Source organism: Fulmarus glacialis, unplaced genomic scaffold, assembly GCF_000690835.1.
Source record: "Fulmarus glacialis isolate BGI_N327 unplaced genomic scaffold, ASM69083v1 scaffold1718, whole genome shotgun sequence".
NCBI lineage: Eukaryota > Metazoa > Chordata > Aves > Procellariiformes > Procellariidae > Fulmarus > Fulmarus glacialis.
In genome coordinates, this window is record NW_009226144.1 from 2,650 (window position 1) to 29,124 (window position 26,475).

General features: G+C 44.5%; 1 protein-coding gene across 1 annotated transcript in view; it reads right to left on the bottom strand.

Moving 5' to 3' along the window:
- Nucleotides 1-531: 531 nt before the first annotated feature.
- The window catches only part of LOC104080337 (acyloxyacyl hydrolase-like), a gene marked incomplete at its 3' end in the record, with an annotated part of 42,269 nt that continues 16,325 nt past the window's right edge, over nt 532-26,475 (bottom strand). Inside the window, exons 3-11 of the mRNA XM_009582697.1 lie at nt 23,238-23,298; nt 22,031-22,130; nt 13,011-13,070; nt 6,457-6,527; nt 4,105-4,165; nt 3,527-3,597; nt 2,273-2,321; nt 1,786-1,834; nt 532-626 (exon numbers count right to left, since the gene is read on the bottom strand). Coding sequence (XP_009580992.1) covers nt 532-626; nt 1,786-1,834; nt 2,273-2,321; nt 3,527-3,597; nt 4,105-4,165; nt 6,457-6,527; nt 13,011-13,070; nt 22,031-22,130; nt 23,238-23,298 — 617 coding nt within the window. The remainder of the gene's footprint in view (nt 627-1,785; nt 1,835-2,272; nt 2,322-3,526; nt 3,598-4,104; nt 4,166-6,456; nt 6,528-13,010; nt 13,071-22,030; nt 22,131-23,237; nt 23,299-26,475) is intronic.

Genomic DNA, 26,475 nt, shown 5'->3' on the forward strand with positions numbered 1-26,475 from the left:
GCCTCAGAGCCTGAGCACTGGAGTTACTAGACCTATTTCACATACGCCACAGATGAGGGAAAACAATCCAGGACATGTCATTCCAAAGCCAGATGCCTAAAACAGAAGTTCCTGGACTGTCAGCAGGGTCACTTCTGCAACACTAGCAGAGCAAGGAGCCATACCAACAAGCCCGCTAATGGCAAGACTGATCCCACATACAGCACGGGTCTCCCTGAGCCGCAGGCACAGGCGTGGAAAGCCAAATGTCCTGGTTTATGTCTCTGGCACAGCACTGGGCCACCAAAGCCAATCTCTTCCCTGACTCAATTGCACAGATGTCGGAGGAGTAGCGGTAGCGCAGGGCTATGCCTTTTTATCTTTAGAAGAGCAGCTGCGGGAGGGCACTGACACACGTGAGACCGTGACTATAAATTCCAGTGCAATGAGGCATTTTGCACTTGTTCCCCTTTGGCAACCTGCAGCACAGGGGAGAAAGCAAATGGCAACCCATGGCGGAACGGTTTCAGCAACCCGAACACGATTTCTCACCGCTGACATCTGCGTGACAGTCATCCACTCAGGAGGGATGTGGAAGTGAGCACCAGCTGAGTCTCCCAACAGCACGACCCCTTGCGAGTCAGCACCTAATTAATGCATTTTATTAGTCGCATGAGCAGAAAGAGCAAACCGAAACAGAGGATGGAGAGCAACCCTTATACAGCAACAGCAATGGCAGCTGATGGAGCCACGGGGTGACTGGCTATGCCACCCTTCACGTGGCTGAAATGTTCAGTCTCTGCAGTGGGATTTTCGCTCCATCTGCAGCAAAAACTGACTAACAGACGTGTGCCAACAACTCTAGAGAAACAACCAGGTACTGGGCATGAAAAACAGGGAGAGGTCTTGTAATCAGAAAAAATCCTGGTTGTATTCAAGAATGGATGTGTTATTTCGGCAGAGGCTCTGCTGTGCAGCCAACATTTATTTTTACTACCCATAGAATATGCATTAAAAAGTACTTAAACATTTAGGGAAATCGGATTACTCAGGAAATTGCTCAAAGCTCCTTATAACAGAACTGGATGGTGGATGTGCTACTCATACGAATATTTCTGCTAGAACAATCTGGCTGGTTTATAATTAATGTTACTTAGCATTTGTAGGTTGCCTTTCATCTAAAAATGTTGCAAAGTCTTGCCAGGCAATGGTTCATCCCCAGGATGCTGATTTAAATGTAAGGCAAGGTGAGCAGCAGCTGTAGTCATGGCTGTTTAGTAAGGGTGTTATTTGTGCATGTGTGTATACACAGGCACCCACGCTGCTGTCGGGGAGATCAGCTGATGCCATCACTTCACCTCTTTAAGGCCTTCTCTGGAAAAGTATTAGCATGATTGCCAGTATTTGCATTGACCCGGTATTGCAACGGGTCAAACTGGACAAACGCAGACGTTAAACTGCTCTCCTGAACCCCAGGGCCATTCCTCTGGGTTAGGCTTCAGGCACCATAGGAGATGCAGAGGTGACATCTCCATTTGCTGCTGTCCCTGATCTATGTATTTCGAATTAATAACTGAGCTGGCTTTTAACAGGAAATTACCAGCAGCCTGTGCTTTTCACATTTCATTTTTGCCCATCGTCAAGATTAAAAAAAAAAAAAACAAGATTTTGCCATTTTGCCATTCTCATGAAGTTGTAAAGCCCGTTGTCTTTCCCCTACACTGGCAATGGCCATGAAAATATTAAAATATTTATGAAATGAATACAAAAGACACATTGTTTCTTGTGTTGACTGTAAAGATTTACCTTTGCAGAATTTCTCCTCATAGGGAATTCCGTCTTTTGGATCCACGCCCTGTTGGAGGAGGGAAGGGGCAGATGATAGTATATATCTAGTGCCTGAAAAATGGCAGTGCAAAAATGAGGCTGAGAATTTAGTTCTTCTTGAATGTTTGCCCGCAGGAAGCACTGCATCATAATAATGATGCTTTCCATTACATTATTTTAATAAGTATATGTACATTTAAATTAATTATAATAGCTATAATTTAAATAATCATAAGCGTCAATAAACAAGCTTCGTTTGTAACTGCTTCCCCTATGTTTCCTTAGTTTTTAATAAACACAGTTTTATTACTTGGAATATCAAAGGCAGTAAATAAATAGGAGTATTTCAAATCAGTTAATAGACCAGAATAAATAAAAAAGAAACATTTGCAGACTGATTCAAAAGGTGGTAAAAAGAGAAGCAGCAATCAGGAGGGAAGTGTAAGTTGCAACTTCATTTACTTACCCATATGCCATTGCAGTTAGAGTCACTTTTCACATCCCAATTATCAGGACTAAAACAGAGTTACAAAAGGATATACAGTGTTACAGAAAATAAAGCAAAAGGGGCTTTTGAGGAAATCAGATCCTTTATGCCATTTTTCACTAAGAATATAAAATAATTAGAAAGGTTTTTTCCCCCTTTGAGTCCAGGAGATGCAATTTTTCCTAGCAAAATGCAACATTAATATAAAGTTAATACTGGAAGTTGCTGAATGAAACTTACCCTTTTAGCCTGCATATTCACTTAGGTGAAATGAAAGGGGATGATTTTTGCAGAAGACAGACCCTTTTCCCTTGCCCTTTTCCTTGCTTTTAAGTGTTCACTGAAATCCACCAAGCCCCTCACTCCACATCCGGTGTGGGGTAAGGAGGATTTGCTCTGGCCCATAACACGGATTAATTAGCTCAGGCCTCTTTTACAGGGAGACTCCATCTATTCAGTCCAGCACTACACAGGGACCCTGTAAGCCCACTTCTGCTAATGCAGGTGTGCTGCCCAGGCTGCTGGCACATGATTCTTCCAAGCCCACACCCTTAAACTCAGCTTATCTAGTCACAAGCTAGTTAATGCCTAGGCTTTAAAAGCAGTCCTGGTTAACAACTTCTTAACAAACGCATGGCAGAGGAGAGCTCTATTTTTGAAAGAATACTTTGAGCATAGGATAAAATAGCAAGAGCAAGGGACCAAAGCCATGCTGTTACGACCGGCTGTGCTCTCTGTTTCAGGTGTGCATGGAAGTCCATGCTCAGGCAGCTGGGAAGTATTCACCTAGAAGATATTCACTTAGAAGGGCACATATTTAGCTCTACTTTCCCACCAATGTAACGTGAGGATTGGATGCTGGAGCTCAGCAGCCAGTCACGAATACCACTGTTTTGCCCTCCCACCCTGCTGCTCCCTAAAGCAGGCACAACCCACATCAACTCAAGTGGCATAAGGCTTGTAAGCCTCAATCGCTTGGTTTCCCTCCCCACCTCTGGTCTGTCTGACCAATTTTGGCTGCAGAAGCTTCAGAGAAAGGAAAGAAACCTGTGCATCACCTCAGCTAATGCTCCCCATCCCTGGGCTCGATCATCCCCTCTTGTCTCCATCACAGTGAAATCAAGCAACGAGCAGTGACGTGCTCTCTTAGAGTATGGTCAAAACCAAATATGGAGCTCGTTCTTCAAGAAGCCACAATTATTAGGAAGCTTTTAAAATAATCAAAAGCTTTACCGTCTGCCAGGGTACACGGTGGTGTTTTTGTCATTGCAGTCTCTGCCTCGCCAGTGATAGCCCCTCAATGTCTAAAAGCCAGGAGAAGCACACAGATAGGATGGTCATTGTTACTCTTGCACTTTTAATTTAAAATATCTAAAATGAGAATCTAACTCAAGGTGTAGGAATAAAGCCCAGTAAATGGGTTGTATTCCAGTGTCCCTTTGCTAAGCTTTAATAAATGACACGTTGCGCACTTTGGTGCAGAAATAAGACAAGCTGGCAATTTAATTTGTTTTTTTATATGACTTCACTTCACCTCTTATTAATTCAGTAAACAGACCACTCAGCAGCAGAGCAATTTGCTTCTGCAGGGAGCACAGCTTTATGTGTGCATCTCCCCAGGTGGCATAAATGAATGATTGTTTTTTCATCCAGAAAAAAACCCCACCTCTTACGACAAAAAACCCCTCCATTCACTTCATTCCTATACCTATTTTCACATGAATGAATAAGACTTTGCAGAAAGTAGGAGGAATCCCATAGACATTCTCATTATCAAGGGATTACTGTACCAAAGGAAAGGCTTTGCTTACTGGAAAAGTACTAAATTTATCTCCATCAAAATCTTCAAAAGGCAGCTTATTTCTTATAACACTGTAAAAAACAAAACCAACAAACGCAGTGTTAACATATGGAAGGGAACCTATTCAGAAAGAAAAAAAACACGGTAAAGCATACAGAATAGATGATAGCTGGCATGTGGTTCACGGCTCTGTATTCAGTTTTAGCTCTGTGCTTGTACTTCAGCAAAGTGATTCTGTCTGAAGGAGCAAATTCTGATTTCTTTCAATGTCTGCTGACTGAGCTCTGGAGGTGAGGCTGATGGACTCTTGTATGGCTGCAATGTCGAACCTTCAGTCTCTAAAACAAACTAGGACATCAAAGCTGTGGTAAAAAGTAAAATTTTTTTGAAATAAATACTACACTCAGCCTGGCAGATCTTGCAAATCTGCCAGATATGAAATATTAATGGAAGCCCTTCTACCTGGGAAAGAACTGCAGAATGGGGCCTCATGCTGATGGAGACTAACCTCCTTTTGTTAAAAACAAATGACAAATACCCTTTCTCATATTCATACCTCAAGTCTTTACACTGTCCCTCTCCTGTTGTGTTCAGTCTAGAAGACTTGCAGTTTGCATACCAGGCTGCAGCTACACACACAAAATAATATTCTTATTTTATAGGGTAAAAGGAGGACCATACACACTGAATTCACAGGTGGCCTTATGCTTTATCTGAGGATCCCAGCCTCATTTTGCAATTTCTGTATCTAGTCCCACAAACTTCTGGCCATGCTCAAACATATTTGAGAAAAGTACTTTACCTTGATTTGAGCAATGGAGACCTGAGCCCTCAGTGGTCCCCCACAGTGCTTAATTACATTAACCTTTTTTTTTTCCATTGTGACTTTTGTTTCCAGCAACCATATAGGTTTTAGCAGTGCCTGAAGCAGGTGTTAAAATGATGGTGTCAGCTCTGTGCCCCTTCCTTTTTAGCTTGGACGTGTGCTAGCCTTCACATGGTGCTGCCCGAGTGTGGCACCTCTCTTTGGCTACAGGACACAGCTTAGCTCACCTACATTGAGCAGCCTTTCATATTTGGCTCAGCAGGCAGCACTTTTTGAATGATATGCTAGTCAGCTTTTCCTTGGAAAGTTTTCTTTCCCAGTTTTTCTAACCGCTTGAACTCATAAGAAATGTTGAACCTGGCTCAGAGAGCAAATAGGTGCAATAAGGGTGGATTCCTCAGACTGCATGAGCATCAGGATAAGAAAAAGTACAGAGGAGACAGGTGACATGCGCTCCTGGTGAGGCTTGTAACCCTTATTCTGTCTGTAATCAATAATTTCCACGTGCTGCTTTGGGCTACTTCTTCTCTGCAGTAAGGTTCAGTTGTGAGGAACTGGCACAGATCCAGACGAGCTAAAAAAGTCCAACTGCCAAACATGTTTTTTTAGCTACAGAAAGAAGAAAGAAAAAACCAAAGAGAGTGAGAGTGCATGCGAGAGAGATCAGAAGAGTTGAACACATTTGACCCAACATATGACATACAATTTGATTCCTGCTTCCACTGTCTGAACTCACAGGGCTCAAACTCAGACTATTTGTTCCTGACTTAGATTTCAAAGTCACTTACAAGATGTTTCATGTTAATCAATCCATTCCCAATAAACTCCTGATATTTGCAGTTTCAATTAAATGAGCAGAAATAGGTGAGCAAGTTAGTCTTGGCAGTCAAATCAGTCAAAATATACTGCTGATAATACTGATTTATTCTTAGATTTGCTTGACTCTAACTCATTGGAGTACATTGACAAATGTTTTAGAAGTAATAGGCCAGCTGATGTCCGCGCCTTTCTCAGAAACTGACTCAAAGTCAGCACTGTCATAAGTTGTTTTTCCTGTCTGCCATCCACCTGACTTTCTTAAATACCTTGAGATTCTCCTACACTTTGCAACTGCCACTTAATTCATGTTCTTTACAGAGTTATATAGGTGCTGGTGGCCTTCCTGCGCTCAGCCATGGGCACCACAACTGGGTGAACAAATTAAATGGAGAAGTCTCCTGGGCTCAGGAAATCTCAGGAGAAAATTGACTGCTCCCTCTAGGTGTCATATCTTTGTGTGTGTCGTTTATTTGACCTCTGGGACCTGCTAAAATTATGCAAATATTTTAAGTACTGAAAAAGCACAGGGATCCCTCTGAGGAATCTTACTTACCTGGACTCTGTGCAACCTCCCTCTATGCTACCTGGACAGTGGATTTATGAAGGAAACCAACAGAAGTAAAGTATAGGAAGTTTTGTTAACTTGAGGATGATTTTTGAAAGAAACAAATGTACCGTATTCTGTTTCTGGTTAAGGACTGAAAACTTTATACATACTATTTAATCTTCTCACACAGGTTAGCCAGAAGAGGAAATGCACATACACTTGAGAATCCCGTGAAGCTTTTCTGGAGAGGAAGAAAATAAAAGAAGATGGATGCATTAGTTCATAGAGCCGGCGTGGCTTGGGATATTCAGTGTCAGTAAAGTCCAGAGCTGAATCATGTATTTTCTGCCTAGAAACATCTGAAACTCCAATGACGCTATTAAGGATGCTACATTCCAGAGAATTTAGGCCTGACGCAGCAGTCAACTTAAGGATTTCCACTGAATATTTTACAAACCAACTACTCCTGCTTTCAAAGAGCTGTAAAATTAAAAAGGAATGAAGAAACTTCTGTGAAACTCTCCTGTCTCCTCTCATGTACCCAAGTTTTTTTTCATTCTTTGTAAAAATTACTGTTCTCATGTTTGATAAACATGATGGTATCTGACACTTAGTGTGAAACTAGTGAAAGCAACACATTGTGGGCCATGAGGCTGGTTTCTGCACGCTCGGGAAGGGATGGATAAGCCAAAGATCAGGAACAACCCCAAAGAGAGGTGAAATGGGAGGATCCAGCATGGGCATAGAAAGCCCTTGATTTTTTAATGAGATTTTTACCTGGAAATCTCATAACTAGATTTTATCTTGGCCAGACCTGCAAGCTGTAAAAGACGGCTGCTGCAGGATAAACTCTTTCAACATTAGTTGGCCAATCCAGTTGAGGTTCCAAGTAGCCAGGAGGCTTCAGAAGCCAAAAGAGACCTTCCTAATGAATGTTCAAGTTACAGAAACATTGCGCTGCATCGGCAATCAATCCCACAAACGTGCTGCTCATGTGGCTTCACTGTAAGTTCAGGTGGTCTTTAAACACTGAGGGCATTCAAGTAGTTTATAAATACAGAGGGCTAGTTGGTTCACAGTCTAATTAACTGTATTCACTAAGGCTGCATTCAGCATGTAAATATGGAGCAGATGAGCAGACAGGCATACTCATAACTTTATGCAAAGAAGGGTAATTATTTATATGGCCATAGCACTTAAGAGCTCTGTCTTTAGACCAAATCCCTTGTGTTACACACTTCATATACACAGAAAAAAAAAAAAAAAAAGATGGTCCTTGCCCTAATGAGATTACAACCCAAATCTAACATAAAACAGAAGATAAAGGTTGGATACAGCTCAGGAGAGGACAATGAAAAGCTATTAATCACCATGAGGGGCAGTAACCCCAGCATATAAAGCTCTGAATGACAAAGGAGAACTTTGAGGCAGCACTGCAGGGCAGTGAGGCAGTGGTGCCGCGGTGCGTAGGGCATTGCCCTGCAGCTCCAGGGAAGGCAAGAAGGTGTTTGCTTAGACAGATAACAAGGGGTGATGGAGATGAGGGTCTTGCGCTGCCCAGAGCAGGAGGTCAGCCACAGCAATATGTCATGGCCAGGATCTCCATGTGGAGAGGAGGGCTGGGGTAGTGAAGAGGGGATAGATCCCCGAGTACAAAGACGGTAGTTGACATTTGCACTGGTGGCTGAAGTGACCAAGCAGTAAGGTGAAGATGAAAAAGATTGGTACCTTCTGGGGGAGACCTGCAGTGGAGGTGGAGCTGTAACAGTGCACTTTCTGAAGGATGCAATAGAGAAATCAAAGGAGAAAAAAAGGAGGAAAGTCTAAGAGACAAGAAATCTGCAAAAAAACCCCCACCAATTAACTCTCTTCAGCTCTGTCCAACACACTCAAATGACAAGGCTGGAGTCGCACCGGTTTGGAGGGGACCATGAAGCGGAGGGAGTGTTGGTGGAGTCAAAGGAGAAACCAGAACACAACCAGAGAAGAAGTGGATAGAAATGGCCAAAAGCAGCCAGGGAGTGGGGCCTTTCCTTGAGCTGAAAGACCAACCTTGTCCCACTGCCATGGCTCCAACTGCCCTGCGCTCTTCCCCGTCCCTCTGCACCTCTGTATTTAAGCTCTCTGTAGCCTCGGGGCTACGTCCTGCAGCACGGCAGGGATGCAGAGCTCCTCTTTGCTCTCTGTGTGTGCACACGCGTGTATGGCCAGTAGGCAGAGAGCATGAGAGGTGCGTAAGCAGGATGCCAGCTTTTCTCAGAGAGCTTTGCAAACCTATGTACGCCTTCCTGGAAAGAGGAAAGAAACCACTTCCCCCATCTCCTCCATATAGGACTAATCCCAGCACTGCCTACAAAAGCACTAGAGGCTCTTAAAACTTTCCATCAGGCTAAGATTTGCAGCGTCTTCATTTGAGCTGTCGGCTTTTCACTTCAGCCTAAGTCACAGCATGCAAAGCCTTTGAAGTTAGGGCGTCTGGAGCCAAAACTGCACCAGAAAGACAAACTTGCAAGAAATAAATACATAAATAAAAACCTTCTTTCATTGTGCTCGCAGGCTGCATTTAAAGTCTACCCTTTGCTGTAAGTCAAATAAAATCTTTCCTGGCTTTTTCTCAGCTAGTCGTTTGAAAATTGTTGCTGACTGGATCTCTGTTAGTTTCAAAGGAAGACTATCCTGCAGCCCCCCAAATTGCCTAACTTTGGTGGGAATGGTTGGCATGATGGTGCCCTTGGAAGTGGTATGGGCGATGTTGAGTTGGGCTTTGAGGACCAGCTGCAGCAGCGCCCCAGAGCACAGCAGCCTCTGGCTCCCCAGCCTCCATGCATCCCCACGGCACGTGGGACAGTGAGGTCCGGACGTAATGCTTCGGCTCTGCTTGGGGGTGTGCAGGAGAGCAGCTCATCTGCTCTTTGAGGGTATCTTGGTCTACTCTCAAAAGGCAGCAAGGAGCACAGGGTTAAAAAACGGGATAACCTTTGCATGTGTAGGTGAGAGAGCGCACAAGTGAGCAGGCACTACAGGGTCCTTCCCAGCAGAGCCAGGCTACGATTGCAGTATGTGTTTTTGCGAGGAGATGGGTTACTTGCCCCTGCGTAACATGAGTGGGTGGGCAGGAGACTGGTTCATGCTCCCCTTTGCCTTGCAATTCCCTTTTGGCTCCCTCCATGGCTTCCCACTTCTCCCACTGCCAGGCTGTGATTTGCAGGGACCATGTAGTCATGACAGGATTGTACGCACGGTGCTTGCTCTCATTAAATGCTACAGCCATGACTCTGTCATTCTTTCACTGCTATTGCTCAAAGATGCCTCTTAGTATCTTTTCCACCCATAAGAAAAGTTAGTGCTAGAGGTGTTCACAGTGATTGATAACACCAATATTTTATTCATTGCCCGTTAACATTCCCTAATGACATTTCTGTAATTATTTTAATTGGTTTTACAAAAAAGAATAATAATGAACCCCTAATGCTTGTTGGTGTTTGGTTTAAGCCAGTCGCTCACAGATGGCTCACTACTTTTAATGAATGGAGACATTTATTAGATTTTTTTGGGTTGTAGCCACTTTCACTGCATCTCTACATCTGGAAAATACCTCTTCTTTTTCCCAAACCCACAATGATCCTAAGAAATGCCCAGTAAATACGAACCCCTGGGAGCCAGACAGACCTCCCATTCTCATTACCAAGAGCCATAATCACACCTCTTTTATATGCACAGTCACACACAGCTGCCAAGCAAAGATGGGGACAGCTAACTTGCAAGAACCTCTTCAGAAGGCTTTCCCCAAACATGCAAAGGAGCAAAAGCAACCAAAATAGCAGATATGGGAAGAACGAGGAGATATAATTTGATGTTTCTGTGCAGCATTAGCCAGAGCATAAAAAAGAGCAGGTGAATGTTTTTCTCTCTCCACCGGTGTGGATGCACAGATGTCCCACCACAGACAGGGAGTTTCTGGATCCTCACCCACACATTCAGCCAGGCAACCCTCTCCCCGAGCAGCGAGAGCACCTCAGCTGCTGTGGCCTTTGCTCACCGGCACGTGTATCTGCCTGGGCAGGTGAACAGACCATGATTTGGCAGCGTTCAGATTGTGCAGGTGATTTTCTTACTATTTCATCACATGCTGCTTCCCTGGGATATGGGGCTTCTGCAAGCGTGATACACGCTGTGCTCTCTCCTGGAGATCTTACTTTGTGTTCCTTACTACATTGTTCTTCTGGATTTTAAATGAAATTAACTGCAATCTGGGTGAAGGGGAAGTTGTGAGATACAGTAATGCCTCTAGAAATGTTGTTATTTTTAATTTTCTAGCTTTAAAAGAAGTTTCAGCAAGGGTCATTACAGGGAACATGGTAGGAATAACTGCAGGAGAGGGCCAGCCAACCACATGATACTTGTTTTAATCTGAGCTGACCTTGTACTGTGCAGTTACGTAGGTTTAGAAATACATTGACTGAAGAAACCCAACTATGACCTTGCTGCTTCTAGCCGGGGCACAGTTTGCTTGTCCCTCCTGCTGGTAAATGGGCAACTAGGTGCAGGAAGGGGCCACGGGTGCAATGGAGGTTGAGAGAGGTATCTGGGCATTAGGCAGCTTTGAGGATGTGGGAGAGTAGAGGCAAGCTGGAAGGAGACCCCACTGCACCCGAAGATTGATGCCAACCATGCTGCCCTACCCAGGAGAGCCTGAAAAGATGTGGCGTGCATGGCCCATGAAGGCTAGATGGGGCCAGCCATGCAAGGGACACAGCCCGATATGCCAAGGGTGGAAGAACATGCGAGGGAGCAAAGGAGCCCTGTGTCCCAAGGGACAGCACCTGCACGCTGATCCCTCTTCATCCCCGCACCCGCACCCGGGCTCTGGCTAACAGAGAGGACCTCCTTGACTCAGAGCAACTCGCTGCAGGTGTTCATGTGAGGACTTGGACCCGGGGAAAGGGGATTAGAAATTTCATGTAATTTGAGCGGAAGTCTCAGGCCATCAGTAGCACAGCACTGAATAGGAAGGAAAATGAATAAGATCCTGCTGGTTGCTGTTCTGCGGGAGCTGAGACCCGTCTCTCCAGCACATTGTTTATTTCCCTGGCTTGGCAATTTGGTAATTGCCCAAAGGCTAATTAGGCACCTCAATTTTCACTTCTGTGAGTAGCATCACAGTAAGGATTCAGGAAGAAGCAGTATCAATAATTTCTTCACAAACAGCTAAAACATTTGCTCTGCATTAAGTGCCTGAAGACAACTGGAAGCAAACTCTATGGCTGAGCTGACTCATATAAGCGAACCGAGCAGAATAAAAGCTGCCTTTCCCTTCTCTGCTACCCTTTAGAGATCCTCTATAAATCTGAAAACTGGAGGAGGCAGAAAGATTTCAAATCCCAGTTTTCAAGTTTAAGAGGCAAAGGCAGCCTCTCGCAAATAAAAGAAAAATATCTAGAATTTGCATTCAGGCCATTGCTTGAGTTTCAGACAACCCCACAGTCCAGTCACTGTGCTCTGAGGCAGTGGCTCGGTTCATGAGGCTCCCTCTTACGTACAGCTACAAGGGCAAGGCAGGGATGATAAGGGACAAGGAAGAAGCATGAAACAAGGAGGGGCAATAATAAACACTGCAAGAAGTTTGAAGGAAGAAAGGAAGCTTCTCTGGATAGAAAAACACAGAGCAAGGCTGAGTGGGAAATTCCTGCTTTTGTAAAGAAATCTAGACAAAATCTATACCTGCTTGTATTTTGTTTTAAGGCTGGCTGGCCCACCAAAGGCAAGTTGGGCTGTGCTGGTTTTGGCTGGGATAGAGTAGCTAGTATGGGGCTATGTTTTGGATTTGTGCTGGAAACAGTGTTGATAACACAGGGATGTTTTAGTTACTGCTGAGCAGAGCTTACACAGAGTCAAGGCCTTTTCTGCTCCTCACACCACCCCACCAGCGGGTAGGCTGGGGGTGCACAAGAAGCTGGGAGGGCACACAGCCAGGACAGCTGACCCCAACTGACCAAAGGGATGTTCCATACCATATGACGTTGTGCTCAGCTTATAAAGCTGGGGGAAGAAGGAAGGGGTGGACGTTCAGAGTGATGGCGTTTGTCTTCCCAAGTAACCCTTACATGTGATGGATCCCTGCTTTCCTGGAGATGGCTGAACACCTGCCTGCCGATGGGAAGCAGTGAGTGAATTCCTTGTTTTGCTTTGCTTGTGTGTGCGGCTTTTGCCTTACCTGTTAAACTGTCTTTATCTCAACCCACGAGTTTTCTCACTTACACTCTTCTGATTCCTCCACCCCACTGGGGGGGAGTGAGTGAGTGGCTGTGTGGTGCTTAGTTGCCGGCTGGGGTTAAACCATGACATGGACTAGTACAAGCAAACATCTCGGTGTGAAGCTGAACTATGGAGCTCATAGATGAGATCCGCAGCTGCTGCACGAATTTCAGACATAAATTTATGTCTTGGATGGATACAGACAGTTATCCCTACTCTGCAAGCAGCCTGTATTTTTCATGAGTTTTTTTTCTGCTTTCCCCATACTTTCATATTTCCTTTCTATTATCTCCCTCTCCTTCTACCCAGTGTCACCTGATAGAGCAGATCCTATACCAGATAGGAGTGAGTCAACATTCAGTTCAATGTTGATTAGGTAGATTCACAATCAGGCATAATATAAGCGAGGACTCACTCCTGATAAAATGCAAGTACAGTGTAAAACACCCCAATGACACTGATTTCTTACCAGGTCCTTGGAAGTCTTCATCATCCTTTTTGTTTTTCTTATTGCAGTACTCAGCCCCACCTAGGAGGGCAAGAACAAAATAAAAAAAAGAAACAGATCAACCTCACAGTATCCTACCAATTTTTCTCCCCATTTCCTACCTTTTTTTTTAAAATATATCAGTCACAGCACAAAAATTATGTATGAGTCCACAAACTCATCATCAGTTACTTTTTATTGGACTAACAATCAATTATCCAATCACCCCCTATGAAACTCCATTTGCAAGAGTTCATTTATTTTGCTCCAGGACATCATTTATTTCTTAAGGAAAAGTCCAGATCAGTCGGAGAGCTGAGATTCATATCCTGACTGCGTTGTGTGAGCTGCGGAGGACAGACTTCTCCAGTGACCCCTGCTGAAGAACAACTCATCCATTAGATGGCCAAAAGAGGGTTACCTGTGCAATGTCGGTCTGACTTGCTGTAGAAGTGTGCAAAAGAAACATTTGGTCTTGCATGGATAAGGGTTATACTCAGCTGAGGTTCATCCCAGCAGGGGAACAGCTGGTGCATGGGAAGGTACAAAGCAGGGAATAGTTTGGAAGGCAAATATCCTGCTTAGGATCTAGGAAGGTTAGTTTTTTGTTCTGGAAATACCTGCCCTGAAGGGCAAGTTCTTGGTGACAGTGGCAAGATTGTTTTTCTGTTGGGTACATGCAAACTTGTGCTGAAGAAGCATTTTGGGATTCCTCCACAATACATATACCTAAATAGAAAAGAAGAGTGGGAGAAGTATTGCAACAAAACACCTTGGAAAGGCGTCCTTATCAAAGGAGAAGAGGTTGGCCATCATAAGGCCATGGGTAACAAAGAAGTCAACTACTGGTGATACCCCAATACACACATGCTTCTCAAAGGAGGAGAGGAAATTTTGTGCAAGGGCACCATCCGTGAGTGTGAGTGACAGACAGGCACCGGCACTGCTGGGAACAGGAGGACGGATGTGCCGTGTGTGGTGCAGCAGGGCTGTGGTCAATCGCACACCGACGGCCACTTACCACGGCCAAGCACTGCCGAGGTCCTGCTCTCCAGCCTTCCACAAGGCTCTGCCATTGCAAAAACCGCAATCAATACATTTTTGCAGCCGACCTGGTCCACAGCCCTGGGTCCTGCCTGGCTAAATGCTGAGGCATGGGGAGTAAGCAGGGACTGTTTCTGCACCGTGCTGTTAAGCGTTTACCCCTGGCCTTAAGGAATTTGTCCCGTATCACAGCACAGGAGGACCACACTGGGTTTCCTGCCACAAGGACTCTTCCCAGTCATGGAGGTGAGGAGATGCTTCAGGTATGCTCATGCAGTCCAAAATGTTTAAGAACTGTTTAACAACTCTGATGATCAGCACTTTCTAAATTCAGCCACATCTTCCCATAGGAAAAGAAGATCTCACCACTTTAATTTAAAAAAAAAAAAAAAAAAAAAAGAGACAGTCACAGGGGTCTGGGAGGGTGATTTAAGTTTGTACAATGGGTGCCCTGCTCATGAGACAGCCAGTTCCTGAGTGCCCCTGAGATGAGCTCAGCTTGCAGACTTGGGTGCAAACTTCAGGCAAAAGCATTTGCTTTTGGCAGGGTAATACCAGCATGCTCCCCCCTGCTGCTCCATTTTCACTTTTGGACAATATTCTTCCATCTCAATGATGATAATTCCCACATGTTGTCCGGCATTTATCAGGCCACCTTTGCAAACAGTCATATCTGTGAGGCAGTATCTGTGTGATGGCCTCTGTCCTTCCTCTCAGCATTCAGCATGAAGAAGGCTGAAAATACTGCCCATTTGTCCTCTTTCAGAAGGAATAACTGCTTTTGCTCTGTAGGCTTTGAGGATCAGTAAAAAAAAAAAAAAACTTAAAAAAAACGAGATAAAAATCAATTACTTTTGAAAATGTTTCAAATGGAAAGAAAAATCCGGTGTACCACAAACACGTTAGCACTTAGTTTCTGATCAAAATTTTTAGCGAGAACAAACTGTTTTGTCTGACAATGACCTGCCATCAGTCCCTCCTATAGCCTAGCCTAAGGACATAACTGCTAGCTTAACACCTCGGGTCTGAGGGCTCCAAGGTAAAGTTCAGCACAAGTTTATATTTATCTGGCTAGAGCTACAGGAACTCAACATGGGGAGAAAAAAGTATGCTTTGCCAAGTGGTAGTATTAAAGCATTTGGAAAAAACCAAAATATCCCTCGAGTGATGGCACCTTACTGAACATCAGGCATGCCAGCTTGGAATATTAAAGCAGCATATATTTGCATTTAAAGCAATCAACAGTTTTTTACTGAGGATAAAATTTAGCATGTCATTATAATTGATTTAGGCAGTGATCAAAGCAAATAATTAACTGTGATATTCAAGGGTCAAAAATTTATAGTGAACAATATAAAGGGATAAGGAAGAATAAAAGAATAAGCATAAGCAGCAAGGAACACAGACTTCTAAGTTATTGGTTTTTAATATATGTGTCGTGTTAATATATGTGCTTAATATATGTTTAATTCATTGTGTCTATAGTCTTATAAAAATCTGTGTATGTCACAAATAGATGAAAGATGCTAGGAATGAGCCAAGACACTGTTTCCTAGTTTCTTCCCCCTGGGCAACTGCTGTCCCCAAAATCAAACATGCATCTTGCATTTGCCATAGTTATGTTGTACGTTACTAGCTGCTGTCATTTCTGCAATAAAATAACTTGAGAGACAGATGAGGAAAATGGCTTAAAAGTGAGTTTGATAGATGAAAGATTTCCAGAGAAGTAGGATTTATCAACCCCTTTCTGCAGGGCAGGGGAGGAGAGACCTTTCTTGCTCTCAGCAACAGAGCATGAGAAACGCACGCTTCAGACAGCTAAAGCAATATTGCACATAGAAAGCAGAAAACAAGGGAGGAAAAGCTGAATTGCTCCCGCATGTAGAAAATGCTCTCTCTGAAATGCTAAGGATGAGATCTTCTCCTGTTGCAGAAGTTACTTCAGCCAGGACTCTGGGGTGGACTGCGGAGGACTGGCAGCTGAAACACCCATCCGGGAGAAAACACTCTCGGTTTCACGGGTCACCTGTAATCCCTGGTTGACACCAGCATGTCAAGGCTGCCACCGAAGGCCATATAGCCCATACAACCTCTCTTGCTACAACTCGGCCAGCAAGCAGCCTCCCCTCTTTCCCATGGCATGAAAACTCCGCCGAGGAAGGGGCTTCCTAGGCTGCAGCAGCTGATGGATGAACTGGCAGCCGCTGCCTGGAGGGTGTGCGGAGGCCCTGGGGAGCAGCCAGCCCCATCCGCCCAAACCGGCACAGCCCTGCCGCCCGGCGAACACAAGATAACCGCAGCATGGATGGGGCGGAGGGCAGGGGGGTCACTGGGATTTCATTCACTGCCTTCTTTCAATGCTCTCCACAGAGTGCATATATTCCCAGTAATTAATTTTTTGCAAATAGATCTATTTCTCATCATAAGCAAACGCATGAACCAACTCTAATTCTCTCTCATTTATCACCCTTGTTAGCCAGCTCTTTCCCAGGAGAGAAGATATTTACAAAACACTCCAAGTTTCCCTTCTAACTCATTTTCATCATCCTTTTACTAGGAGTATGCATACCAAGGTACCAAAACTCTGCAAAGCTTGTTAAACGATACTGGCAAAACTGGGATTTGTTCTACAAGTTCCACCTTTCATCCTGCAGAGGCTGTAGGGGGAACCTTTATGATTGCACAGGACAGCCAGGCCAAACAATATGTGCTCTGGATGAAAAATAGGGACCTTCCCTGCAAGCCCAGATCTAAAATACGTGAAGCCTGACTCGGCCTTTTCTCCTGCCAGGGCAATTACTCTGACTTCGGCTAATTTTACACCACTTGTTTCTTTTGGACTTGGAGTCTGTGTGCTCTGGATGAAACATTTTGATTTACTTTTTCTAGCTTGCCTCTGCAAAACACAGTCAGCATCCATGAGCAACACTTCCTTGCCCTCACACTTTTGTCTGCCAGCCTTCCACCCCAAATGCCACCGTGCCCGTGGGTCGCCCGAGACTTGTTTTCAGGGGTCCTGCCTGGGGCAGCTTCTGCATCGGTACAACACAGCTGCACGCAGCACCCTGCAAACCTCATGCCACCCTGTTTTCTTTGGGTTTATTTGGTGGAAGGTTGGGGTTGTGTGGTTTGGTTTTTTGGGGTGGTTTGGTTTTTTGGTTGGGTATTGGTTTTGCATTTTATTTTCTACCAATGAAGAGGAGCAGGGGAAATGGTGAGAAACAAGTGAAAGAGGAAGAACTAGTGCTCAAACTGTGCCTTCTGCTATCGCTCATCTATAGGCTGTTTCTTCAGGGCTCAGTTCTGACTGCAGCAGAAACAACTCACATTTCAGTAGATTTTACCTATTTCCAAAAAGAAAGGCTAAAAGGAGGGCATCTTGCTCCCCAGGACCTAGCCTGCCTCCCAGATGCTTGCTTTACAGCCCGTGGTCTCAAAAGAAGGAAACGGGTCCCAGCCACAAGGTCTACCTTGGGCTGGCAGCCTGCTCTTACCAGGAATGCAGAAGCACTCCTGCCCTGGAGTTTGGTTCTGCCTCACCTCCCAGGAAGCAGATCACATTTTCACTGAAAGAGAGAGAGGAATGAGAGAAAATAGCGGGAGCATTTTTATTTTATGAAACCCCAAAGGGTTTCTTTTTTCCAGCCAGAATTGGTTGGCTCCTACTTTGTCAAAGAGCAGGCTGGACACAGTAATGTCCATGAGGGATGTGGCTTTTGCTTTTTACAAAGTCAGTGAAAGCCTGATAGAGGGGACATGAACCAGCATGAGCGCTTGTGGCAATGAAGCTTATTTTGGTAAGATAAAATGACATCAGCGTAAATATGTATATTTTTGCTGCCATAAGATGACTCCCAGCAAAATCCTACTACTGCAGATTAAGCTAAGATCTGCAGCCACAAGGTCTCTAATAATCTGGAGGAGAAAAGTGATGGGGGAGCAGAAGAGGCACCCTGAAAGGCAGAAAGAAGAGTACAAGCTCCTTTCAACACAGACCGTTTAAGCGATTGCCAGCAGCAGGGCTCCAGTGCTGAAGTTGAGCCATTATTCTGGCCCCAACAAAATCAATTAAAGTATTGCCATTTAACTGAACAGGCCAGCTGGCTTAAAACAATCTAGAGACAAGCTGAGAGTAATCTCCTGCAAACTTGCTTGCTCCTGGGGCCAGAAGGGGAGCTTGGTAGGCAGTGCTCAAAAACCCTCAACCTATTTCAGCCCTTTTCGCTCGCTAGAGGAACATTCCTGTATCACAGGACCTCGTGCAGAAAGTCCTCCGCCATGTGAGCTGATAAACCTTTTTGACTAAAAAAGTATCCAGTCGACCTAAACCAGCTAGCTTAGATACCTGTACCCACTGTCAGCATTTTGGAGCGGTGCTGCAGCCAATGTTAGAGTATCTGCTGTTGATGTAGTTAAACCACAAGGCATATTACTATAGCTTTAGATACTGCCCAGTTTTCAGCTACCTGTGGTAAGCCTTCTGATGCGCCGTATTATTTTGCCTCTTGACTTGAAGGAGTCCCCAGTGTTGCTACCCTCATACTAAGGGTAGAGGAGAACCTCTCGTGGGGCAAGAAACATGCAGTGGGAAAGCCTATGCGTGCACATCTACCTGCACTTCCAGCCCTGGCCCAGGCTTTGCTCTACGGGCCGCTTTCCTCTACGGGCCCAGGCTTTGCTCTTGGGGCTCACAGGACCCCATTACGAGTGACATCTGCTCGCACAGCCATGCTGGTGATCCACGAGTGCCCCTTTCACTCTTCCCCACCAACATCAGGGGTCTGCTCCTGAAACTGCCCACCAGCGGGGCAGCCCACCTCGCCCAAGCCCCCGGGGAGCCCCCGCAACGGAGCCGCCCTCGCCCAGGTTAGAAGCCCTCCTCCTTCAGCTCTGCGCAGAGAGCATTGCGCTCCGTGCGAACGGAGCAATATTTTTTATTCATAATTAGAGCCAAGTCTCCTAGAATAATCACAGAGTGCTAATGGCTCCAGGCAGGTTGGCAAAAAAATTAATTTGGGCTAATTTGTCAGAGACCAGGGAAGTATGTAATATAACGCACGTATCATTTACTCAGCTTGCAGTGTTGCCATTATGTAGATAGTTTGCAAGCCCTCTGAAGCAGGGGCTCTTCCTTCCTTGAGACACACAGTCTCACTAGAGCAACATCACAGCAACAGAACAAAATGAACTATTGACTGAAAAAGCAGCTACATGTTGATATTTGCCACCTTAAAGGCAATTAAAACCTGAACATTATACTGCCTTATAAGGGCAAATAACTCTATATTTATTTTACTCCCTTCGCCAGTACAAATATGATACTAATTCTGGGAAAATGGGCATCCAGAAGTCTAAATGAATAAACGAAGTACCTGAAAATCAATAGAGTTGAACAAAACAGTCATCAGTATTAAAGTCTTGTTCAAACACTTGGCAGGGGACTGAGCCAACATTTGCAGGCTCATATAACTGAAGTGATCAATCAAATTACAAACCAAAGAAGCAAATGTGAGGTAAACTGCATTTTATGCATCTGTGTCTCTGACTGTATATTAATTTTTTTCACCCATAATTCATCTTTACTCAGTCTGACTTGTCACAGAGTTACTGTGGGCAATTTATCAATCACTTAAGCATGAACTCTAAGCACTGCTCTTCTCCTCCCATCTCCCCCAGCCTCCTCACACTGTCTCAGGGCACCAGGCGAGCTAAAAAGGAGGGCACAGTCGGGATAGAAAAATCATTTTGTTGTTAGAGTTCCCTTATTCCTGGTGAGAAACAAATACACCTTGACAGAAAGGGATTTAACTACCACTTGGAAGGGAGAGGGTTTGCTTGAGCCATTCACGCAGAGGGACAGTCTCCAGGCCATGCAAATGAGAGTCCAAATTTTGTTTAAAAAACAAAACCAAAAAAACCCATCTTCAGTTGTTTTCCTTGCAGAAAGTGCAGTCGCTGGAGCTGTCGCTGGAGGTAGAAGGAATCAACATCTGCTCTGAGAGATGGGAAGAGCTAACCAAAGATTTGACAGCAACCCCACAGGTGGCATCCTGTCCCCTCTGGTTGATAGGCCAAGCATTTCACCACAGATCTTCTAAATTCTGCACAGGAGCCATTTCAGTTTAAACAGCCCCTCTCTCCAGACTCGTTAGCCTAGCTCACTGTGCAGCCATGGAGAGTCCATCCCTCTCTTTAAGTGCAGGTCGTTGCCTGCATCCTCTTTCACTCCAAGAGGCACCTTGCATTTCTGCCACCGGCAGAAGTCAGGGTGCAGGGTGGTTTCTACTTCTCTTTATTCCCCCACACAAGCAAGTCCATATGAAAATCTAAGTCTCGGGCTGGCAGCGCGGAGCACGTGCAGCCACCATTGCTACAGCTCCTGCTGTCCTCCTGGGTGACCTGATACTCTGGAGGCTGGGTGAGCCTGCCAGCCTTTTCTGTACTCTCACCTTTACCTTCAGGAGTCCTAATTTAAAAAAAAAAAAAAAAAAGGCCCCACAGTCACTGACAGGGTCTCTGCTGCTGTTACAAGTGCAGGGGAGGGGAAAAAACATGCAATTACCAGGGCAGAAAGTGCTGGAGACTCACAAATGTTTGTGGGGTGAGTAAAGACCTGGCAATTATTAAGGGAGAGCTTGCAATACGGTAGCTCTGATATACCTTGGGGAAGGGTGGAAGGACCCATGAACTATTTTACCAGTTCAGATGCAGGATTTCTGGAGAAACCCATTTGATGAAGTTTGGGCAACACCCTGGTTGAGTCAAGTTAGTGTGGGCCCTCTCTGCTGCCTGCACTTGTCTTCCTTCACCCCTGCCTGGTTGCACACCTATATATCTCTATGTTGGCATAGCATGGAGCACAGTAGTCATATGGGGGACACACCTGCTGTAAAACAAATGTTACTGCCGTTCTTGGAAGGCAAGTGTTTCCCCAGGTCTTAATATTGGCAGAACTAAATCCATCTTGGAGATGAACCACAGCTCACTGAAACCCATAAAAAGGCTCTAACTGATTTCAATGGCTGTTGGATGAGGCCCTGTGTAAAACATCTTATGCAAACCTTTAGAAATCAAACATGTCTTTATCCATCCAGATGCAGGGAAAAAGATTTACAAAAATAGATGCCCAAGTGAATCACTTGCTTTTCTACACTGCCAAACAACCACCATCACTCACACGTTTTAGTGTGACCGGGGCTGTGTGATAACTGGAAAAAAACCCAAAAACCCACAACCAAAAAAATCCCAAAACAAACTGTATCTGCTTGGACCGATGCAGATATGTATGTGTCCAAGTAGCAAAGGTCTAGGGCACGCAATCAAGTTACCGTGGTGCAGCAAGTAACAGTACATCAAAAAAGCCATGGTAACTAAATAGGTTTCCAGCCTGCGGCAAAAGATTATGCATGTTAGCTTAAACCTCTTGTGCTGCAGACTAATCCAAGTCAAATAGCCCTGTTTGCAGCGGGTAGCAACTGCCTATACAGACTGCCACAGCAGATCAGGCAATGTGGTTTGCAGCAGGTAGCAACTGCCTACACAGACTGCCACAGCAGATCAGGCAATGTGAGGGTAACTTGTCATGCCGTGGTAACACGGTGGTGTAGATGAACCTCAGCTGAGTATCAGATTTGGGGTTATCGTACTGCTTAACAATAAAGTCTGGAGAAAGTGAGATTTTATTTTCTCTCCTCTTCTTCTGTGACCTGACTGGTACAAGACAATTTGGCCCTGTAATTCCCACTCTCTGACAACCATGTTGTTGATGGTCCACACAGCTAACACATGTTATTGTACCCATCATTCAAACAGACATTTTCTAAAAGTGTCCATGTTCAAAATGTTAAATTTTATTTCCCAGACAATGCATGTGCACTGGAAGCATCTGTACTGTTCAGTTCCAGCTTAAAAGACCTTCCACGATCAGTAGGTTTGAAAAAAGTGGAAAACCAACTCACCTTTGGAGGAGGGTAGAGGTGACAAAGCGGTTGTCCTGGATCCTGTTTACACAGCTTCAAGGAATGGCAGACCACATCGGCATTCATTTCCCTGTCTATGCTGAAGGAAATGGTGCATAAACAAAGACTATTATGTTCTTCTGGGTGCTTGACAGTAGAAGCTATTTCCATGGGAAGCTAAATCTCCCCAGTGCCAAACAATAACCTCAGCTCGCTTCACTGTGGCCCATAATCGCTGCTCGGTACAGTGTTGGGTCCTAACAATCTTCTGCCACAGCATCCTACTCAGCATTTAAAATTGGATCCCAGGGTGATGAAAAAGCATTGTGCTTTATATGCAGCACCTGAATCAAGTACATTATGACTGTTCTGTTTTTTAATCAATCATAAGTCTGACAAAGATTTAAAGGTTAAAGTTAATGCATATGCAATTTGGCACATATGAATGTTCAATCATTAACTCAAGAAAATAACCAGAAATCCTCCAAAGATCCTTAACCTTTAATCACCAAGCACAAGTGCTAGGATTGTTTCTTTCTTTTTGGGACACACCTCTGGGCTAATCAGGAATTAAATGAAAATGTTTGATTATAGCACTTCTTAGTCCTGTAAGCACTTTGCAGTCCCTTGGCTAGTTTTAAAAATAAAAATAAAAACCCTAAGGAGGAAGAAGGTCTAGCAAAAGCTCTGTTAATTAAACTAAGAACTTTCAAAGAGGAATAAAATGACCTACATTTTATATTTTTAATCACTTACTTACTTTACTTAGTAGGCTTCCCCAAGAGTGTGTATCAAGGTCAGGGCTGAGAGCATGTAGGGGCTGACAATTAGAAAGCTTGATTAAAGGTAGAAGGGAAAGCAAGAGCCCCAAGTATTACAGTAGTGTGACTCTCTAGAACCTGTCTCACACACATGGGTTATTCAAATTCCTCCCTCAACCAAACGAGCTGAATTTTAAAAGGTAATTACATCAGGTGGGCCTGATCTGAGATTCAAATGGAGTATGAAAATGGTTACCAGTGGCAGCCTGTGTTTATTCACTCAGGAATAGCTGTGCCAAATGCCAAACCAGAATCACTCTCAAGCATCTCTGCTTTACTAATAACGTGATTTTAAGAATGAAACCCCTGCACTTCAATCCAACAGCACATCTGTACATGTCAAGAACAAACTAAGCAAAGACCTGAGAGGACACAGCAATACTTACAGTTCAGCTACGTGTGGTCCATAAAGTTCAGCAAGTACATAACAGAAACCTTGCAGTTTTTCTAGAAAACATAATTTTTTTTAAGTAATTGTGCACGGTGAAACCAGTTTTATAACAGTCAAAATACAACAGGAGTTGGTTCATTAAGGTGAACGCTGATTTATCTTAGGGGAAGGTGTGTGAATCTATGACCTCAGTATAGAACCAGAGAATAGGAAAACCTGAATTTCTAACCTTGCCTAAAGCCCTTCTCTTGCTTTAGGCAAGCCACATGATAAAGCCTGGAAAGGCTAACTAGCATTTGTTAAATGTTCTGAGTATGGCGTCATGGAAAAGTCGAAAGAAATCACACAGAAGCATCTTCTAAGCAGTTTAAACAAACAGCTAGGTAGGTTTGCAAGAAGAAAGAAAACAAATAACATAAATCAAATTGCAGAAAGTGATGTAGGGCTTGATGCTACTGCTAGAGCTGCCTTGGAGCTTCTGGGGGTTTGTGCAAGTTAAGAGAATATGTTTTGTGTAGAGCAGGAGTTGTGCAGGAGTAATTGCATTCAAACAAATATTTAACACTGTTAGTTTGGCTTCCTTTCACAGTCTGCAGCCACAGAGTGCCTTTTCGGAATGCTGGCTCAGGTGGCTTTCTTTAATCTGGGTGAAGCGTGCCCTCCATGCCCTCCAGAAGACAGCTCATCAGAGATTTCTTTAAGGTACTGTTGTAAAAAAAGTGGTCCCCACAACCAAGCAAAGACACTTGCAGGAGAGACTGGGGGTTTGAACACAGGTAGGGCATGATGGTAGCACTGGTCTGATGGTTCCCATGAAGGAAAATTGACTGTTTCTTGGCCTGAACAGAAGAGAGCTGGTTAACCATGCACGTATCCTGCAAAGGAGGTGTCAGGCCTTGTTTCGGCAGCGGTGGTGTTGTGAAAAGTCATGAAGAGGCAGGTTCATACAAGTGCAGCGACGACAAACTTGCAGCTCCTGAAATTCCTGAGAGATGTTGTTTTCTCTTGCACCTCCATTATCCAGACAGATAACTATCTGTACTTGGGGAAGGAAACATAGAATATCCTCATTTTTCCCAAAGAAAAGCCTTAGAAACCCACAAAGCAGCTGCTTCCCTCCAACTTTGGGCTGAATATTCAATTTTAATCAGCATGAGGCTGGACATGCCCCGGGCTGGGGGTCTGCTGCATACAAGGCGGGTAGTTTTGCACCGGGGAGGGTACAAAACCTCGCAGCAATGACTCCATCAGCGGGTGGAGTCTCTCGCTCCTACAGCTGCTCTCCTGCCAGGACTGCAGACACCCCGGCTGGCAACCTGCACCTGAGAAAGGAGGACTGGGACCAGAAAGGCACAGCAGGGAATGAAAGGATAATTTCCCCAACACCCTTCTACTCATACAGTGTTGCAGGCAACTTCTGTAACTATGATAGCTGATTTTTCTTATCCCATGCCAGGTGTTTTATTTCAATCAAGTTATTAGCTTCATTTCTTTGCCTCCTTTGCCACATAACTCCTCTCTATTGGCTCTTTACAAGCAATATGCAAGTTAAAAATTGGTCTCCTGGCTAGAATTAGATTTTGTTCTTGTTCACCTAAAAGGAAAGACGTCGCAGACATCAATAACCCTGTGTCTGGTATCATCACTGATTAAAACACCCTCTGATGAGGCTTGCCCGCAGGCCACCTGGCTCCCTATAGTAGCCCAGAGGAGAAGGTGGCTGGCTTCCCCAGCACCTCCCCAGTGCATTGCGGGCGATGGTCTCCTTACGAGTTTCCCAAACCAGCTGGTTTCCATAACGTTTCTGGCCCTGGAGTAGCCCGCTGGCTGCTGTAATCTGTACTGGTGGCTGTGAGGAGGGGAGGGTTTGGGCGGCTGTCAGCTCTGGGGAGCTGATGTTGGGGGTCTGCTGGTCACACTGATTTCCAAGCACTGGTTTCCTTATGCATGCAGGAAGCTTGACATGTAATTACCCCATGGCGTAACAAATGATGGTGGTAAAAAGAACAGCAGTAACAAAATTATCCTTGAGCACAGAGTCCTCTTGGAAGATACAGATGCTATTCAGGCTTTGGCTTCCAGCAAAATGGACCCAAGCCACGGGCAGTGTTTACAGGACTTGCCCTCTGAGCCAGCTTGCATTCATGCGTTCACAACGCCCCTCTAAATGGCTCTGCTAACACACAAGGAGAGGATATTGCAGAGAGAAAGCTCTGTTAGGAAGAAGCTGCGTAAGTCAGAAAGGAAGGGAAGAGAGAGAGAGAAAATGATTAGTAACTTGGAGTGTTCAGGGGCAAGAGAAGAGCTTAAACCAAACTAAATGCTGGAAAATTTAGAGAAAATTTAGAGTATACTTGCTTTTGCCCTGCTTCAGGTAAAAGAGATCACCTAAACTACCCTGTTCTTTTGTGATAAAAATCTGGAAGGTTTTCCTCTATAGCTTCATAGTCCTAGAAACACAAATTCTGGCTGAATCCCAGAGGATAAATATTTGCAAGAAAGATGGTCTTAATCATGTTGCCATTTCCACTTGAGCTCTAAGGTGTTTACACAGCAGTGGCCGACACAGAAGCAGAGCATGACTCAGAGGCAACGCCAGAGGCAGACGGTCTCAAAGCACATTTTGGGTATCAGACACCTCTGTTTCATCAGGCAGACAGCCAGCATCCAGGTAAACATACATTCTTGCTAACAACATCTCTTATACCGTAAATACTGCCCATTCCCCGAGACCTGGCCTTTCTGTCTCTCAAGAGCCTCCTTCATTCATGGTGTTACTGTTCTTATTTTCTTAGGTTCATTGGACATGTCCCTTGAATCACACACATTGCAAGTATTTCCATATAAATAAGGATGCAACTGTGTTTTCTACACAGCCTATGGGATTGAGTAGGATTGAATTTTTCTCTCTCTTTTTCTCTAAACATTTTTTGTTCTTGAACATTTTATAACTTCACTGAAGGCTTGGTCTAACCCCAGTTTAATTGTTATCGAAATTATAGGAGGCCCTTAGAAAAACCACATGAGCTCTTATTCCTTTTTTGGCCCTAGGAAAAGCCCCATTGCCATTAATTTGTTGTTGTTATTCTTGCAATCAGTTATTGGCATGTATAATAATGAAATTGTTCCTTCAGGTGAAATGGCATGGCCTGTTTTAGTAGGTTTGCTGCTCGTGAGCATCCAAAGCTTTTCTTTTATTTCAAGCAGCAAGAGGAAGCTGTTGATTCCTGCTG